At 39.4% G+C, this 18,254-nt stretch overlaps 1 protein-coding gene across 1 annotated transcript in view; it reads right to left on the reverse strand.

Moving 5' to 3' along the window:
- Positions 1-1,614: 1,614 nt before the first annotated feature.
- The window catches only part of LOC147100114 (RNA polymerase II elongation factor ELL), a 197,150-nt gene continuing 180,510 nt past the window's right edge, over positions 1,615-18,254 (reverse strand). The window contains exons 8-13 of the mRNA XM_085968965.1: positions 14,374-14,488; positions 12,433-12,940; positions 11,205-11,268; positions 5,629-5,800; positions 3,679-3,723; positions 1,615-2,910 (exon numbers count right to left, since the gene is read on the reverse strand). Coding sequence (XP_085825091.1) covers positions 2,803-2,910; positions 3,679-3,723; positions 5,629-5,800; positions 11,205-11,268; positions 12,433-12,940; positions 14,374-14,488 — 1,012 coding nt within the window. The 3' untranslated portion in view covers positions 1,615-2,802. The remainder of the gene's footprint in view (positions 2,911-3,678; positions 3,724-5,628; positions 5,801-11,204; positions 11,269-12,432; positions 12,941-14,373; positions 14,489-18,254) is intronic.

Consider the following 18,254-nt stretch of genomic DNA (forward strand, 5'->3'; position numbering starts at 1 on the left):
TTAAATACATTTAAAAATAAAGTTCAAATGAGCTTTAAAAAAAAAAATTAAATAGAGCTCTAGATAAAAAGGGGTGTATCGAAGGCTCCAAAGCTGATTTGTAACTATTTTTCTTAAGTATTGTATGTGACCAGAGCTGACTTAAGAAAACAATAACTTTTATTCTGAACAGATAACCAAATGCTGCAGATGCTGGAGAGACTCAGCAGGTCAGGCAGCATCTGTCAAGAGAACACAAGTCTTGCAGTTTCAAGGGTTCCACATCTCAAATATCGACCTGTGTTCTCGCACAGATGCTGAGTGTTTCCAGTGTGTTCGGTTTGTGTTTCAGTACTTTAATGATGTTTTTAGATCAGAACTGTGCATATACACATGGGGATTGAACAGTGAAGTGCATCTGTGGCAAGAGGTGCACAACAAAATGAAATGAGAGCGGACAAAGGGAAGACAAAAGAAAATAGATGAGGCTAGCATTAGACGAAAGAATGATGGCGATTACACAACAACTTGGGTTTGAAAACAAGGATGAGAATTTTAAATTCAAGGCATTGCTTAACCAGGTCAGCGGCCACAGGGGTGCTGGATGAACGGGACTTGGAGAGAGGTCGGACATGGGCAGCAGAGTTTTGGATGACCTCAAGAAGTAACAATATACATAATAAAATTTCAGAGCTAAGAATAGCTTTGAAAACTGCTATATCAAAGCTAAAAATGATGGCAGTGGTATCTACACATGGGAGCTATTAGCATGGATGCACCTGGATAGCACATCCAAGCAATTTAATATTTGTTCAGCGGTTAGTCCCAACTGGTATGCCATACAAGTCTACTTCAACCTCCTACTGCAATACATAGTTTATAGAAACAAGACTAAACTAGGTTGAAAGTCAAATTGGTTACTGTAAATCTTCAAAAGTGGTAACCGAAACTAGATTGATAACGCAGAACAGCAATACTAATCAAATCAAAGAAATAGTTTAGAACTTTGAAAGTTGGGTAGCTGAAGTGAGTGGGCTAACAAATGACAAGAGCAGGCGCTAAAACAACCGTGTAAACTTAGCACGGAATCCTGCTATATTACACCGCGCAAACATTTTTACATGAGTTACTTAACCAAGGTCTTTTGGCCAGAGATTGCAAAACTCAGCAATCGCTAGTCTCCTACCGCCATAGCATCAACAAGATGATAAACAAAACCCCCAAAATGCTTTCATTTCAGACCAAAGTCTAGCAATGATAGCATCAAACAGCATCAGCATGGTTCTGAATGATTGGTGTAAACAATGTTTTAGTGATATATAAACAGAGTATATATCTTGGAAATATCAATTCATCCACATGGGATACAGTTCAGATAAGTATGAGTACTGGATGATCAGGTCACCGTATGAACTACTGTATAGCACACTACACACGTTTGACTGTGGGCGCGCGTTGGATGCTGTATACCCACCATAGAAGAGGACTCAGCCAGAGCGCAGGCTACGGTGAGATAGAGAGGAGCCAGAATTCAGCTAGTATCTTAGACTAACACAAGAGTTATACAGATAGCACACATTTCCCGACAAACAGTGCACCCCTGCCATATATATATATAATACATACACACACACATCATTGTTACCTTTTATTCCGTATATTGTATACTTAGCTCAGACACCTAACAAATTAAAAATCATTGTTTTGATTGTGCAAAAAAGCAAAACAATTGAGCAATAAATTATTTTGTACACAGATCAGGTTTATGGACTGGTGCACATGGATGCAGTAGCTTGAATCAGTACAGATAATATCCAAACATGTTTTCACATAGCGAAAATAGACATCAAACATACTGTGCACCAGCCATACAATCTGAAGATTACATAATATCCTTTGCAATAAAGTTTCACCAAATTTGGCTTTAAATTTTCTGCAACCGGGATTATGTTCCATTCCTTATAAATCCTCAATTTTTTTCTGAGAATGTTGAAAAATATAACTTTAGGAAAAAAATCTATATTGGGAAAAGTGTGAACATGGTGCATGTACAACACATTTACTATTTTGTTCCTTCTTGTACAAGATCTTTAAGCAATCTTGGATGAATATATTATTCTTTTAAAAAGACATTTATTTGACACAGTCTGTACTGTCCGGGATCAAAAGACAATAAACCATTTCTGGCTGGTTTAGTAGCAAACTAAGGCAAAAGCAAAGGTCACAAAAACACAGTGTTATTCCCAAGAAGAAGAAACACCTTAAGGCAATATTACTGATAAAACTGGGCAGTTTTGTGTTAAATATCACAATGACGTTGCCTGAAGCTAGAAATGCATGAAAGTTTAACCTTAGGTGGTGAATGTATGAACAGAAATTCGTACTGCATATAAAGATTGGCCCCATAAAAATGCATGGCAGACTTAAGTTTTATGGTTTTTTCATTAAGGCATCTTAGAGATAAATATTTTCCAAAATACAACAGTACTACTTTCTGCTTTTGTGTTTTGTTATGTAGTACATATATACATTGCTAAAATGTATGAACAACATGCAGTTTATGGCTCAGCTCAAATGGTCAAACATCACAGGTAGTCAAACCTTGTTGCTAGCACGGATACCCTCAGTTCTTCATTGACAGATTGTATCTCTTCAAAGGTCAAACTGCAATGGTCAAAAGATTTCTTCTTTTAAAAAAAAACCCACTAAAAATTGTCATCCTTAAAGTCAGTTTCCAGACAAATAAATTCTCTTGTGTTGTGTCCAGACGAAACTAGTTGGTCTTAACATTTGGAAAAAGGAAGCTCTTGCCAGTGAACGCCATCACGGCATGTGGCTCGGATCATATTCCAGTATCAATTGTTTGATGTGAGCTAGCTTCCGGTGCAGATACTCACAGCGAACCTTCTCTTCCCGATACGTAGGATGAGTCTATTCCAAAAGGGGGGAAAAAAAGCACCCATTTTTATAAAATTTCAACCACAATTTCAATTACACAGATTATAAGCTTGCACAGAGCAGCAACTGTAGTCCCCACTATCTAATTTCTTGACGTGCGTAAGAAATCCTGGAATAGATGGGGAAACTGAACACAAAATTATTGTAAAGGTATTTGTAGTTAAATTCATATACTTAATTTAGAAGGCTTCCTGATATGAGAAACAGTGATGGAAGAGCACAAGTTGACAAGGACATTGACGGCAACAGTGGCACAGAAATGAGCGAGAGATAAGTTAGAGGGCAAATAAAACAACAGGATAAGGTATTGAATAAACCAGGAGAGATGTACTAAGAAGCTGAGGATAGAAGCACAGACAACAGAACTAGCCAAAACTGAACAGTAAATCATTTCCATTATAAATGAAAGAGTACCAATCAGATGTGTGCCGAACAGAACATAGCTAGTATTAAACTGATAGACAATACCATCCTCTTGAAAGTATTGTGAAAAAACCCCATTTTCCCATGTTAGAATATTCTCAGGCAAACTGAAGAAAACATTAATTCCACCACCATGTGGTTTGGAAAGAGTTAAAGTTTCTCCTAATTCACAGTTCATGAAACTAGCAAGAAAAACATTTATGCTACCCGAATGCTTGTAATGTTGATTGATGGCACTAACGTTCCCAATTTTACAAGAACAAAAAACAGGTAAAACACTAAACTTCCCCCCTCCTGAAAAATAAACAAATAACCTACCTTTTTAAACTTCCTATATTCCTCAAATATTTGGTCCTCCACCATCTGAAATGCAATATCATGAATAAAATGGGCTTCAAGTTCTTAAATTTAACCTCATCAATGCACATCAAACTTTTAAACCTGGCTTCATAAATTAAGTTTTAAATGCAAAACTAGCCCCTTCCCCATTTTGAATCGTCAATTCGTAAGGCTGTGGCTTGCTTGAAGAAAATTGAGATGTTTAAAAAAAAGTTTTAGCAAACACCGACACGGCTATCAATTCAAAATACTTCAAGTACAGGTTGCAATAAAAAAAAACTTTTCCTACGTTACTAACTTAAATGATAATCTAACTTTGTATTTAAGTCTATTTAAAACATGGTGTTATTTAAACAAGCATTCTTAGAGGAATTAAACAAGACATCTACTATTGGTTCAGTCATTTTTATTCCTATAACTAAGTATGGTCTTAAACATGAGAAACCAATTCATGGGAAATGAGAGTTCCTTTACAAGACGACTCATTAGAAAGGCAACATTTAAGGGAGGGGTTTCCCGACTGGCCTTGGGCCACATTTGGCTGCCATGCCCTGCCAATCTGGCTCCTGAAGCTCAGGCCACTCGGTCCTATTTTTGTGCTCATGTTTCTTATTTGCTTGTTTGAAATCTGCAGACCTGGAGGTTTAGAAAGGGATGTTCTTAACACTGTTGTCTCTTTGGTGGACAAATCCTAAATCAGAACATCAAGGTCCTTCAACATCAGTGACTTGAGATGTACGCAAATTAATGAGAGCATGGATTTAAACTCGACATGTGGCCCCAGAAACTCAAGGGTACATACTTTTGTCGCCCAAAGACAAAAAGATTGGTCACCATTCCTTTAAGGGACCACCCCTTCCTGGTTCCACTAAAAGCAAACAAAATGTGGGCTTTTCCAATGGCATATACTTCAAGTGCTCTACTGAGATGACTTTTAACTGCCGTTTGAAGTGGCCCTCTTAATCTGCTGTACAAAGGCAACTAAGAATAGGCAATAAATACCAGCCTTGCCAGCACAGCCCACATTCGGAGAATCTATCCCTGTTCTGTGCCATACTAACTGATTTCAGCCTCTATGGTAGCTGCAACACTGTAACAGTCCTCAGTTCCCCCATGCTCTTTTTGGCAGTGTGGGAAGGTGATGGAAATTACCATGGGCTCCCACTCCTCTTTACGCCTTCACAAACTTTTGTGTTTTCCTAGAAAGTACACCTATTTTTGAAGCTGCACTATTACAGCATTTATCTTCAATTCATCCTATAACACAATTTTAAGCATTGCACTAACTGCCCTGTTGAATTTAATCTTGCTCAGATTTCCAAGTAAAGGGAGCCAAGGCACATACAAATCGGGTTGGATAGTCAAAAGCAGGTGTGCGGTTGATGCTCTTTGGCCATTATAAATGATCTAAGAATAATCCAATTTTTATTACACTGTCATAAACAGCACTTAAAGTCAAACTGATGCAGCATTTTATGGTTGGTTTCCATCGTTGTTCTTTAATATAAAGTCTGAGATGGTGTACAGTAAACATTTAATTATGTTGTTCTAGCTCTTTATCTTGCCTGAACTGCTTTGGCGCAAATCAGGTGTGAAAGTAGCAGAATACCATTCTATTTTAATTAATTCCCTCCTCTCCCTCAAAAATTTAAACACAGCAGGCATACTAATTTAACATACCTCACTTGCATAGAAGTAAACCAGTGTTAAAGTGGTATCTAACAAATGTAGAAAGGCACCAAATTCTATACTTATGTATGCAAGACACCCCCCCTAATGCCATGTAGGGTTCCCCACATTACCAGTCAACTTGGCTGCATAATCACCCAGAACCAGCTGAAATTCAAGGGGAGGGAGAAGAATGCAGGGGAGAAAGAGAGAGTTCAACAGCATCAGCCTCTGCCGATCAAACAACTTGCATTCGCTTACCTTGTACTCCTCTGTTCCTGGGTTAAGTGTTTTGATTTTTGATCCCAACTGTATGAATTGTTGTGTTATGTTTCCGATTCTTGTGTGAAGATCCCGGTATTCATTGTATTCTGCATTGAAATCATTCCGATAGTTTTGACACAGTTCTAAAGACGTAATGGCAGTGTACTTTCTGCAAAAATAATTTTGTTGCGTTACCTCCAAGCTTTCAAAAGCACGGGATTCTAAAGTCAGTCAGTCAATACATATAGCTTAACGAATAACAAGAAAATTAAAGCATTTTTGTTTAAGCTCTGAAGCAATTTGGCCATTTGGGAGAAATTTGATGAAGGGCAGATGGGAAGGAAGGAAGAGCTGGGATTTCTACCTTTTTCTGGTGCACCTATTCCTTTACAAAAATTCTTTATTTTGAATTTAGACTGATTTTCACCCAAGAATTCATAACTTGTTAACCCACATGATGCACTACATCCCAAATGTGAAAACTGAGATTTTGTTCAGCTGCATGCACACACAGCATTGTGTGGGGTGCAGCATTTTCACTCGCCTTCTGTCCAGCACACAAAAAACTTAAATAACCTAAATTAAATGAGAAAACTCAAGTGACTATGTCCAGAATTAGTAACACTAAACCCCCTCCTTCCCCAATTTTCAACAACTTATTTAAAAACTGTAAAATTTCCAGGCAATTTACAAAAAGCTAAAACCTGAAGGTTAAGAATCTGTTTGATTTGTAAGTATCCACTTCTCGAATAACTAGTAGAAGCAACATTTTCCTAGCGTGCAGAGCTACTGAACATAATGAGCAATGATTACAGCGACTCTTCCCAAAAAGTAGAGGGGCTGCTGCAACAAAAATGCTCAATATTTCAGCAAAAGCAATGGAGCTTAATGGTGGGTCAGCTCTTCTAATGTCAAATGGTTTAACCGACCACATCTAATTAAAAAAAAAAAAAAAAATCGGTGCCCTAAATATTTTTTTTTTTTTTTTTTTAAATCGATACAACAGGACCCCAGAATTCCTGAGACAGTTCTATAAAGACACTTGGCAAATAGATATTACTACCAGTCTATTTTATTAGGTAAAGCTTTTACATCAACTTTTACATGCCTTGTAACTAATTACAGAACGCAAAGACTACCCAGCTTCCCTTTAACCAGGAGAGCCAGGCAGTCTGGCATTGGACCAACAATTCTTCTAATCAAATAAAATGCACACTTGTAGTGGTAAAACTGGCTTTCCCGGTTTCTCCGCCTCAGATGTTGCTTCCTGCTATACCATTAGCCTCCAATATCCAGTCAAGTGCTAGAGAAGCAGTCTAACCAAGCTTGACTAATATACAGCAATGGACTTCAAACCTATGACCATCCATTTGAGATCTGGACCTATGCTATCCACCTGCAAATTCTGAAAAGCTCCAACAAACCAGAACAGGAGGCTCCACTAAATTTCCTCTGTATTCTCTTTTTTTTTAAATTAAAAAAAAATTAACATATCAAGTTGCTTTTCAACAGCAATATCCTAAATACCAACTATACTGTAGAAATAACCAGCTGCCATTCCCTTCCAGCAGGGGTCAGTAACACAAATATGAATGGTTACGGACACAAGCTGTGAATTAACACCAGCAGATGGCACCAGTTTTAGACAGAACGAAGACCCAGAAAGTTCCTGCCAGATTATGAACGGCCTCAGGATCAAGTTACCATACCCTGAAAGTGTAGCATGGAATACCTGGATCATGTATTCCTGAGAAGATCTGATCAACACACACACTCTCGGGGATTATGGTTTGTCTTGTTTTTTTCTTCCTGCAGGAGACTAGAATCCTGGAATTAGCCAGTCAGAACCTGTTACAGGAATCTGTGACAATCACCCTATTCACTGCTGTGAAAATGTGCCAACCCACTCAATTGTGATGAAACATTAACAAGTAAATCGCCTACTTTTCTAGCGGCTGACAGCTTAGACAAGTCAACGAAAAGACAACATGATGGCTATTCAATAAAAGTTTGACTACAAAGAACAAGTTTAAGGCAGCTAGTCACTATTACAAGCTGTACAACTCAAAATAGCCTTCAAATATGTATGCAATTTAATACCCAAATAGAGTTTAGTATAAATTGCTTAAAGATTGAATACTTTTAATAAGCCAATTAAAATAGAAGGTATTATCTTCAAGCACAATTATAAACTTTCACTACTTTTCTAGACATATTTAAACTGCAAAAACCTTAAATGATATGCAGAATATTTTGAAGACTGAATGCAACTGTACAATGAAATGTTACCAGGTTGCAGTAGAATTCCCAGTTATTTGCTCAAGGTGTGATTATCCTCATTCTTCAAATGTACTACAGTCTCCACATACAAAGAAGATGTTATGTCCCATCTACATGGGGTGGGTCAAGCTAACTGGGATTGTTGGCCCTTTACGTCCAAATGCACGCCTAGGGTGCTTCTAACTTTCCCCTTCTCCAAGATACATTAGCCTTGTTGTGGATTACAGCCTTCCGGACTCAATATCGAGTTCAACAATTTCAGATCATAACCTCGGCCCCTATTACATTTTTATATATTTTTTTTATCCACCCCTTTGTTTTGTGCCCCTCCCCCCTTTTTTTCTCTCCCACATGGCAGCTGTCTCCCATTCTGCCAGCGCATTTCACTAATCTAGAGCCGTCTTTTGTCTCCACTAGTCCTATCACCATCTCGTCTGGTTTTGAATACCTCTTAATGTCTCTTCATTTCTCTTTTGTTCTTTCATCCCCATTTCCCAGCCCCCAAACTGGCCTTTTAATCGGTTTCATTTCCTGTGTTTTTTCAGTCCTGACAAAGGGTTTTGACCTGAAACGTTGACTCTATTTCTCTCTCCACAGATGTTGCCTGGCCTGCTGAGTTTTTCCAGCATTTTCGGTTATTCCCAACAACCAGTTGTTCAGCGACACAATGAAAAAATTGGATTCTTCAAAAAGGATATAATGAGTAGCCCCTGCACAGCATACTACACCTCAATCACTTGTCCCTTGTGCTCATTTCCATCTACTCTTTACAACCTGTACCCACATCTGCAAAGATAGGATAGAAGTTTTAAACCCCTTCAGGCTTAAGTGCAGAGATGATTTGACGGTCAATATGAATGCTGATCCAAGTACCAAGCAAAGTCATTCACATTAGGCTGCCGCTGAAGAAATTTGTACAAAAACACCCACTTGGCTACCATGGAATACAAGAACAGGAGGAGGCCATTCAGCCTCTCGAGCCTGTCCGCCATTCAATTAGATCATGGCTGATCAGTACCTCAGCTCAATTTACCTGCTTTTTCTCCATATCCAGTGATAACACTTACCTAACAAAAAATCTATTGCCTGTAGTCTTTTAAATTTCAATTGACCCTACTGACTCTGGATCCTTCCATCTGAAAGAGCCAATATGTACCAAGCCAGAAATAGCTTACTCCCCACACAAACTTTTCCGTGGAAGCGGACTGCTAACAAGCTCTTGCTATAAATTCAAGTTGAGATCATGATATGTTCAACTGGATGAACTTAAACTGTACAATGCTCGAGCACCTATAGCAGTAATCTTGCTATCAGCTCAGTGTTGTCAGATAGCAGTGGCGGGGGGGGGGGGGGGGAAAGTGTTCCAGTGTTCCACTACCCTTTGTGAGAAAGGTTGTCAACGTCATCCGGTGATTTAACAGATGTTTGCAGGACAACCTAGTCCTACATTTGCAGAAGAATAAACAACATCTGGTGTAATTCTCTAATATATTTGGGAAATATCTGCAATCATTTTAAAATGTAAACCAGCTGCTTTACCAGGACTCAAGTCTGTACACTGTAGTCAGTTATACCATGCTTACTTGCTCAATAGTGAGTCATTTGATACCAGTCTTGCTGACAAAGCTTCATATTAACATATTTTTGTTCATCACCAGAGAAGTGTAACCCCCCCCTCCCACAGGGATAGAAGTGCCTCCTCCCTGGAGGCTTAAATCAACACAACGCATTACTCAGCTGGTTCATCTTTAAATGGTCATTCCGGTACAAAATCCCTGCTTCTGAAGTCCCAAGCAAATCTAGAGCTACAAGAACGGAATCATGAGTGTTTTGCACTCAAAACATCAAAGCCGAGGGATAATCACCGTCGGACATCCTTCCCATCATGATGGCCTTTCACCATCTCAAGAACCACTTTGGAAACAATGGACGGCAATGTGAACATGTCTTGTGACTAACTATCATAGGAATTAATCCCCATTGCAGGCAAATCTTGAATCTTGATGCAAGCATGAATCAGCCAACTGACATCGAACCCAGGCTAACCCTGTCAGCTGAAGTCCACGGACATCAACTGAAGGAAGACAGCACGAGTCTTCAAAAATTAAACAAAAAACTTTAATACTGCTACACAGTTAACTTCTAAGAACTTGAAAGAAAAAAACAAAACGGGATGGAACTGGGAACTTATCCACTTGTTAATCATTGTGAAGTCTGAGAAGAAATAATAGGTTGCTCCAGAATAAGGCTACATATCAGAATGGGGGGAGGAAGGGGCACGAAACATGCACTGATATTTTAAAAGAACAGCATCTCCAGGTGAGTCTCCTTCATTCCCCCTCTGCCTCATATTTAGACAAATATTCTATTTATTGGCATTTTCAAATTGCATTGTAGAACAGTATGCATAAAGTGCACTGTAACCACTTATAGAAACATAGAAACTAGGAGCAGGAGTAGGCCATTCGGCCCTTCGAGCCTGCTCCGCCATTCAACGAGATCATGGCTGATCATCCAAACCCCAGCACCCGGTCCCCACACCGACAGCCATCCCACCCAAGCCCTATCCCCGTAACCCCGCATATTTAATCCCCCCTAACACTAAGGGCCAATTTTTATCATGGCCAATCAACCTAACCCGCACATTTTTGGACTGTGGGAGGAAACCGGAGCACCCGGAGGAAACCCACGCAAACACGGGGAGAATGTGCAAACTCCACACAGTCACCCGAGGCCGGATTTGAACCCGGGTCCCTGGTGCTGTGAGGCAACAGTGCTAACCACTATGCCACCGTGCTGTGGCTCTTATGGGTGTAAGAGCCACAGCATATTTTTGCTGCACACTCAAGACATTGATGTTTTGTGGAATATTCATTGTAATTAGATTTGCAGTGCTCTAGCAAAGAGCAGCACAGACACGATGGGCAGAATTGTCTCCTTCCGTGCTGTAAACATAGTTCAAAGGTTACAATTTAAATATAGGTATTTGGATCTCCCATCTTCAAGGTGTGACTTATGCAAAGTTGCATGGGATTTTGTGGGCACTTGACCAGTCAGCAGGAGAGAGTCCCAGCTGCAGGGTAGGCACCAATGCAACACAGACCTCACGTCTTACAGGACATGGGAAGCTTTACTTTGTAGATTAACAGCATTCTGTATTTTCGGTCGGTCAGATAGATAGAAGCCATACTGAATTGTCAACATGCACAAGACTACAGATAAAAGGCAACAGTGCCTTCACTAAATATACCAATTTCCTAATGCAAAATTTTTACTGAATTAATACTACTCACAATAAATAGTCAGGCATTTCCACTGTTGAACTAGCGGTTGCAGATGTATTTGTGGTTTCATGCTCTGTAGATAAGATCATACAGGTTATTTGACTATCTAAAATACTAAATGTCAATGGACCTTACTAATTGCCAATGGTAATTACAAGGCTATTTTGTGGTATTAGGCATTAGTAGCAGCGTATGATGGATTGTTTTTAAAGGCTTCACCGGCAACAGTTAATGGATCGTCAGTTATTTTTAGTCAGTAATCAACAAAATGAAAAGCTTTGGCACTTTGTGTACACAGCTAAAAGCAAATGGCCTTCAATGCACCTGTCACTTTTCACAGAACCTTAGACACAATGTTTGAACAACTAAGGTAACTGGAAATAGAAAGAGTAATTAATCCCTTTTGCTGACAAACCCACACAGGTACAGACAGGTTAGTTCCTACTGGTTTTGAATATTATTTCTGCAAAGTTAAATAAAAAGTACACTTTTATAAAAAGGTATTAAAATAAGGCTTTAAATTTAATCTTATTTCATGAATTAAGGCAGTGAAAACATGGCCCAAGATTTCACCTAAAATTACACGCCGATGGTCACTTGTATCACTGCTATTGTGGTTGCCTCAACTCTTCAAGGTGCATAATTTATACAGATTAAGGGGTTTCACACTTAAGATGAAACTGCATTCAGACCGCAACTCCATTCAAACGTGATCCTTTTTTCCTCTCCTGTTTCTCGCAGAGCAGTCAGTATTTCATCATGTCCCTCATTATTGGCTGTGGGGCTCTGTGACTTCAAGGAACATAGGGACAGGACTAGGCCATTCAGCCCCTCGAGCCTCTTCTGCTATTCAATTATTCATGGCTGATCTGCATTTCAACTCGATTTACCCACCTTGGTTCTATATCCTTTAATACCATCCCCTAACAAAAATCTATCTTCTAGAGCAGTTTCACAAACACTAAGAAGCAGGAGTGTCCCTTGCCATATAACACAATGCCGACTCACTTGAAAGCAGGTCAAGGAAGCAAACAGGTATCAAGACCTCGATACATTTGGAGTTGAAATGAGAACTTTCAAGATCTCCTCTAAAGGACTATTACACAAGAGCCACATATTTAGTTATAACATTTCCTAATTATTGATGTAAAATGGATTTATAGCTTGAGGATTCAAAGCCACTGCAAGAGGTTAGGAACATATAATTTAACAAAACCCTATGTGACACAAGCATTACCTTCAATCTCCTCTTCACGCGGTTTTCCAACCCGTAGTATCGGCCTCTCTTTTAGCCACACTCTTGCTTCTGGTCTCGTGTGTTCCCTCTCCTTTTCTTTGTGTTTTTTGGACTTCTTTTTATTGTGACTAGCAGAGAGTTCAATATCCTCTGAAAGAGGATAAGCTGTCTGTTCTAAACTTGCTTGCGCAACTTGGTGCCTAGGGTTCCCAGCAATATCCCTGTTGCCTTTGAATTCTTTATCATTTCTGTTTAAGTGACTTTTTGTAGCATTACTACACTTTTTAAATGGTTCATTAAACTCATTCCGACACTCAGGCAGTGAAGTATGGGTTTTCTGGAACTCTGTTTTAACAGTTACACAGGAATTTGCTGTGGCAGTAAGGCATGTTGAATGAGGAAGATGTCCGTTCAAAACAGGCTGTAGATGGCTCTTGGACTGTAATACTTTGCTTTTCTTGTTTGTGTTTGTGTGTGAATCTGTCCAATCTGAAGGCACTGGTCGTTTCTGGAATAAAGGCACATTTTTAAAGAGTGAATATAGCTGTAATCCTTAATTACACCAATATATTCCTTTTTGTGGTCAATAGCAGCTGCAGGCACTATATGCAACAGACAATTTATATGTTAGTCTTCTTGGTCCAACTTCACTAGACTTCATGTAGCATCCATGATTTAATTCTGCAGTTATGTGTTTATTGATGAAAGGAATGACAATGATGGACAAGGCACATTTTTTGTATTCTGAATTTAATGAGCAGCTGCTCCTAGCAGTAATGGTGCCAGCCAGCATCAGTATGTTCCCCTGCATTGATATAATATGACAAGTAGATCAGCAACTCTGGAAGAACAAGTTGAACCATTAAATATTTCCAATTTCAATCTTGGGCCAATTTAAAATTCAACTATTTCAGCTACAGAATCACAAGTGTCAGGTTAACATTTCCAGGCAAGAGTGCCAAAGTACAATTCATTGGGCTATGCTTGGACCTAGATTTTAATGTATGCAGAATAGTTTAAAAAACACCGCTGACTTATTTTGGCTGCACAAGTTAATGATAGATGGTGGGTGGGGGGGAGGGGGAAGGAGAGGGGGAGAGGGGAGGGGAAGGAGAGAAAAGGAGGCGGGGAGGAGAGCGAGAGGCAGAGAAAATCAAAAACAGACCGTTGGAAGAATTTATATTTTTAACCTGATTGTGTCTGATAAACATGCGGTGACTGATGCATTGCAGTTTATGATGAGTATCAGAATTTGAATTTTAACCTTGAATTGTCTGAGAATTCAGGGAAACCTCTGACTCATTGGGCCAACTGGTTTGGTTTGTTTAGTTTGCTTAAGCATTGTGCCAATAAAAACAAATGCAATATTACAGTAACAATCCCAGTCAAATACCAGGAATAGTTTCAAGCTCAATTTTACAACCGATCAGAATTCTTTGACTGTCATATCCTGCAGCCTGACTACGATTAAATTAATCTGCAGCACTGCAAGAGTTAAAAAGTACAAGAGCTTTAAAAAGACAGCCAAAGAGAGAAAATACCATAGTATAACCAAAAACCCTCACCTCTTTATTCATTTGAATTAAAAACTTTCAATTCTATCATGTGTTCAAACATTATCTTTCACTGTGTCTTCCTCTGCCTATTCTACTTCATCCATTTTAACTGCCAGTTAACATACATTTATAACTAACAGTCCACTTCCACTCACTTTAAAACTAACCCAAATTCCATGTTTGCTCATTTTGGCATTTTCAAAGGCATCCCAGTTCTCACTAGGACTTCACATATCAATGCTAAGGAAACTTGAACAAGGCAACCATTTTATTAAAGCCCCAGAGCTCCCCAAATATCCAGAGCATATATTTTAGTAGCAGCAGACAGGTTATTGCAGGAAATTACAGTAATGACATAAAAACGATCATAAATTTGACTTTTTACCAACAAAGAATTCTTGACAGGGCTCAACTGTGGTGAAGTTTCCCCTGAGGACTTCTGGAATGGAGAACTGAGCTGAAAACTCTTGGTCTGACTAGAATGTGATGGTTGCCGTTTCCTACAACAAGGAGACATTGGTTAGAGATAGTCTAAAAATGTAAAATAAAGAGGTCACAACTGTAATGTTTTGTCAGAGTATGCTGCTGTGTTCAGTGCCGCATACAAAGTGTTGTACAGTATCTGCAACAGCATCCACGTGAACTAAATCACAATTTTCTTCCTGTTCCATAAATTGCCATTTTCTTTAATGCAAATGTCCCTAAATAAACCTCACCATTACAGCATGCAAGAGCTTTAAAAGGCAGCAGAAATGAGAGTTCAATATGAACAAGCATGTGTGATTGGAAGAAAATATTGCCTCCCTAAGATGCAATGTATTTCAGAGGCCAAATGACAATTAGAAAACAAGACATTTCTGATGTCATATCTGCCAGTAAAGTCCTTCAATCAATCTGTGGTCTGCGCGGAGTTGACTGATCTCAACCTGGGCGACAGGAATGCTACAATTGGCCCTAGTGCCCCCAAGCTAGCGAGGGGATCATTCACAAGATTCCCTGATCTGGATCACGAACCAATGATCCCTGCCGTAAGTTTACACATATAATTTAGGTGAAAGCAGGATCAGACGCTGCTGTGATGCCAGTAGCCATAAAACTTCAGCACAGGTCTTTGCCTTCAGAAGAGGGGGGGGGGGGGGGGGGGAGAAAATTGCAGGCTTCAGCAAAAATTAACGATGCTGCTGGGCTTGATGCTGATGAGAGCAATGACAAACACATTCAAATATTGTGACTGAAAGCTGCATAGCACACCAAGAACTGAAACTTACAGGTTTCAAAGCCAGCTCAACCCAGAATGCTTAAATTCATGAAGTGCAACAGGCTGAGTGTGTGTACCCATGAGACAATGGACTCAGCACCGACTTGGGAACGGATTGAGAACTTCCGGTTGGACAAGGATTAAGTAGTTCTTGGTCCTGGCCCTTGTGGGTGTTCTGTGACAGTTCATGGACTTCTGTTGTTGCAATGTATATTTTGTCTTTGTATTTTATTGTGTTACTATTTTAAAGATGCTCACTGCATTTCATCTTTTTGCAGTTTCCTTTTTAGATCAGTATACTTTTATGACAACCTAATAGACTCTAGTCCCTTCTTTACCAACTGCATTGAGCCAACATTCTTGTATAAGTACTCAATCTTATCCATCTTCAGGATTCCTATGAAATGGTGGGCTCTGCAAGGACAAACTGGGTAAAACTACTGTAGTTTTTTTTAGGATATAGCAAATATACTGAATGGATTCTTCACAACTGTTTGCACAAAGGAGCTTATTTTTACAGTGTTCCTATCATAATAAATGGATCTCACATTTATAAAAGCTAGTAAACGACACGTTATGCTGAAACTGGAAAAATTAAATATTAACAAGACCGAGTCAGATGGGATAGATCATAGATCGTCAAGAAATTGAGGAAATTAATGATGCTTTGGTTGATAATTTTTAGCACGCCATAAAAACTGGAGTAGTAGGTGAGGACTGGAAGATAGCAAATGTAGTTCTAATATTCAAAAAAGTAAGCAAGACCACGTGAAGTACAGACCAGTTAGCCTACCATCCATTGTAGGAAAATGCTGAAGGCATTGCACAGGATGCTGTAAATGAACACTTGGAGTACAGATATATGGAGCATGGCTTTAGCAGTAATAGGCCATGCCTGACAAACCTACTGGAATTCTTTGAGGAGGTAACTAAGCTACAGGACATGGGTAATCCAGTACATGCAGTTTACTTGGATTTTCAAAAGGCATTCAACAAAGTTCTTTATGCGAGATTAGTAGGGAAGGTTAAGGCTCATGAAATAGATCAGCTGTTTAGTCAGGCGTGGTGTTGAAAACTGTTGCGCTCGTTGAAAACATGGCAATAGAAACAATGGCAAAATGTGAAGAAAAATCAGATCTGAGAGAATAGCCTGCGTAAAATCATAAATGGTCTCTCAAATGCACCTACTCAAACTATTAATCTAAAACGCAACGAGTACTAATGGGTGTTTTTTGTGTCATCATCTGTTAGCTACAAGGGTCCTACCTGCAATAATTCTGGCATTACTCCCAACACAAAACTGCCCCGAATTTGGCAATATCAATCTGAGGGACCACAAGATGGCTTCTGCAGGAATTGGTAAATATTACACTGGTGTAGTCCAGGGTGCTCTTCCAAGATTTTAGCTGAAGCATATTGCTGGGCTAGCATGGAGGGAAGTTCATTCTGTAGCGAACCATGCTATACCCACCCTGGGAGTGCTTGATGTTGACACTGGGTAACCAAAATGGAAAAATGTTCCATTTCCCAAAACTAATATCCCTCACCTTCATAAGCGCAAAACTTACTGAAGGATGGAAAAATAAGTTGAAAAAAACTCAGCATTTACTGCATTTATTTGCACCCGCAAAGATGTTTGGAAACATTTACTCAATGTGTACTTAGCATTAAAGTTACCAAATGTTATTCCCATAAAGAAATAGGAAAGCTGGAAACAAATAACTGTTAGCTACCCAGGCCACAAGTTAATACACATTATCCCAATACTCAAGAAACAAAACTATTTAATCGTACAAAGAACTACAACAAAGTGGGGGGGGGGGGAGGGAAAGAGAGATGGAGCGTGACCGAGCCGGGGGGGGGAACCAGAGACAGAGCATGACCGCAGAGGGGGAGGGGGAGCATGACTGCATTTTGGTAGTACGCCTTACAAAGTAACACAACTAATGCAACTGCAGAAGTGTGCGAGATGTGAAAATGTATGGCTCCAGTCAATTCTTGATTTGTGAATGTCTTCATTTTGGCTTCTACTGGCTGAAAGTACATTGTTCTGATTGAATGCAAGCATATGGAAACTACCCAGTTATTAATGTACACTCAGTCAGCATTTATTGAGTATTTGGGAAAGCCCACATTGGGAAAACCAGTTCATCAATACCCCAATCACACACTCACGCCCTATGCTAGTTGTAGGCATTCACTGTGCCATTCCGTCAACACAGATCATAGGCCAGTCAGGTGTGAGAAGGCAGACGGTCTTAAATATTCGACAGATCCAGACAAACACAAATTACTGTGGGAAAGTCTTACTGGTATAAATCTTTACAGGTTTTCTGGTAAAGCGTACTTTTATGGTAAACAGAGCACAAACAGTCTGCTAACCACAGATACTGGGAAGTCCCAGGCCGGAGGTTTCTAAACTGCAATCCAACCACAGAGCCCATTGATAGATAAAAGGGCTCTCATCTACAAAAACACCACAGGCAAAACATGGGCACTATAACTTCACATCCCTGATGACTCAGATGTTTTGGCGCAGTTCCCGGTTTCTCTATAGCTGTACTGTCGATGTTGGACATGAGAAACGAGAATTGCACAGCTGGTGCCAAAACGTTAAAGTATTTTGTGACCATCTTTCACAGCTCAATGTATTAAACTGCTGGAGATCAAAAAATATGTAATTTTACTTACAGAAGTTAATAAAGTAACCTCATAGTACTTCAACAGCACACTGGGTTATTTCACCAAGAAAAGGTAGAGATGGTCACAAGTCAGAAAACCTTCCTGGTTGCATCTGGTTCTTTGAATGGGGTACATAGTTTGACACACAATTATATAATTTAAACCATAACACTGATTTAAAATCCAGACAGTTTAATTTGATTTGTAACTTCTAGCTGGTCACCTAACCAAAATGAAGACAAACAACAGCAACTTGTATCTATATAGCACCTTTCCTACATTACAACAGTGAATACAGTTCAAAAAAGTACTCCATTGGCTGTAAA

Source organism: Somniosus microcephalus, chromosome 27, assembly GCF_052327205.1.
Source record: "Somniosus microcephalus isolate GS21.2 chromosome 27, FLI_Smic_1.0, whole genome shotgun sequence".
Classification (NCBI taxonomy): domain Eukaryota; kingdom Metazoa; phylum Chordata; class Chondrichthyes; order Squaliformes; family Somniosidae; genus Somniosus; species Somniosus microcephalus.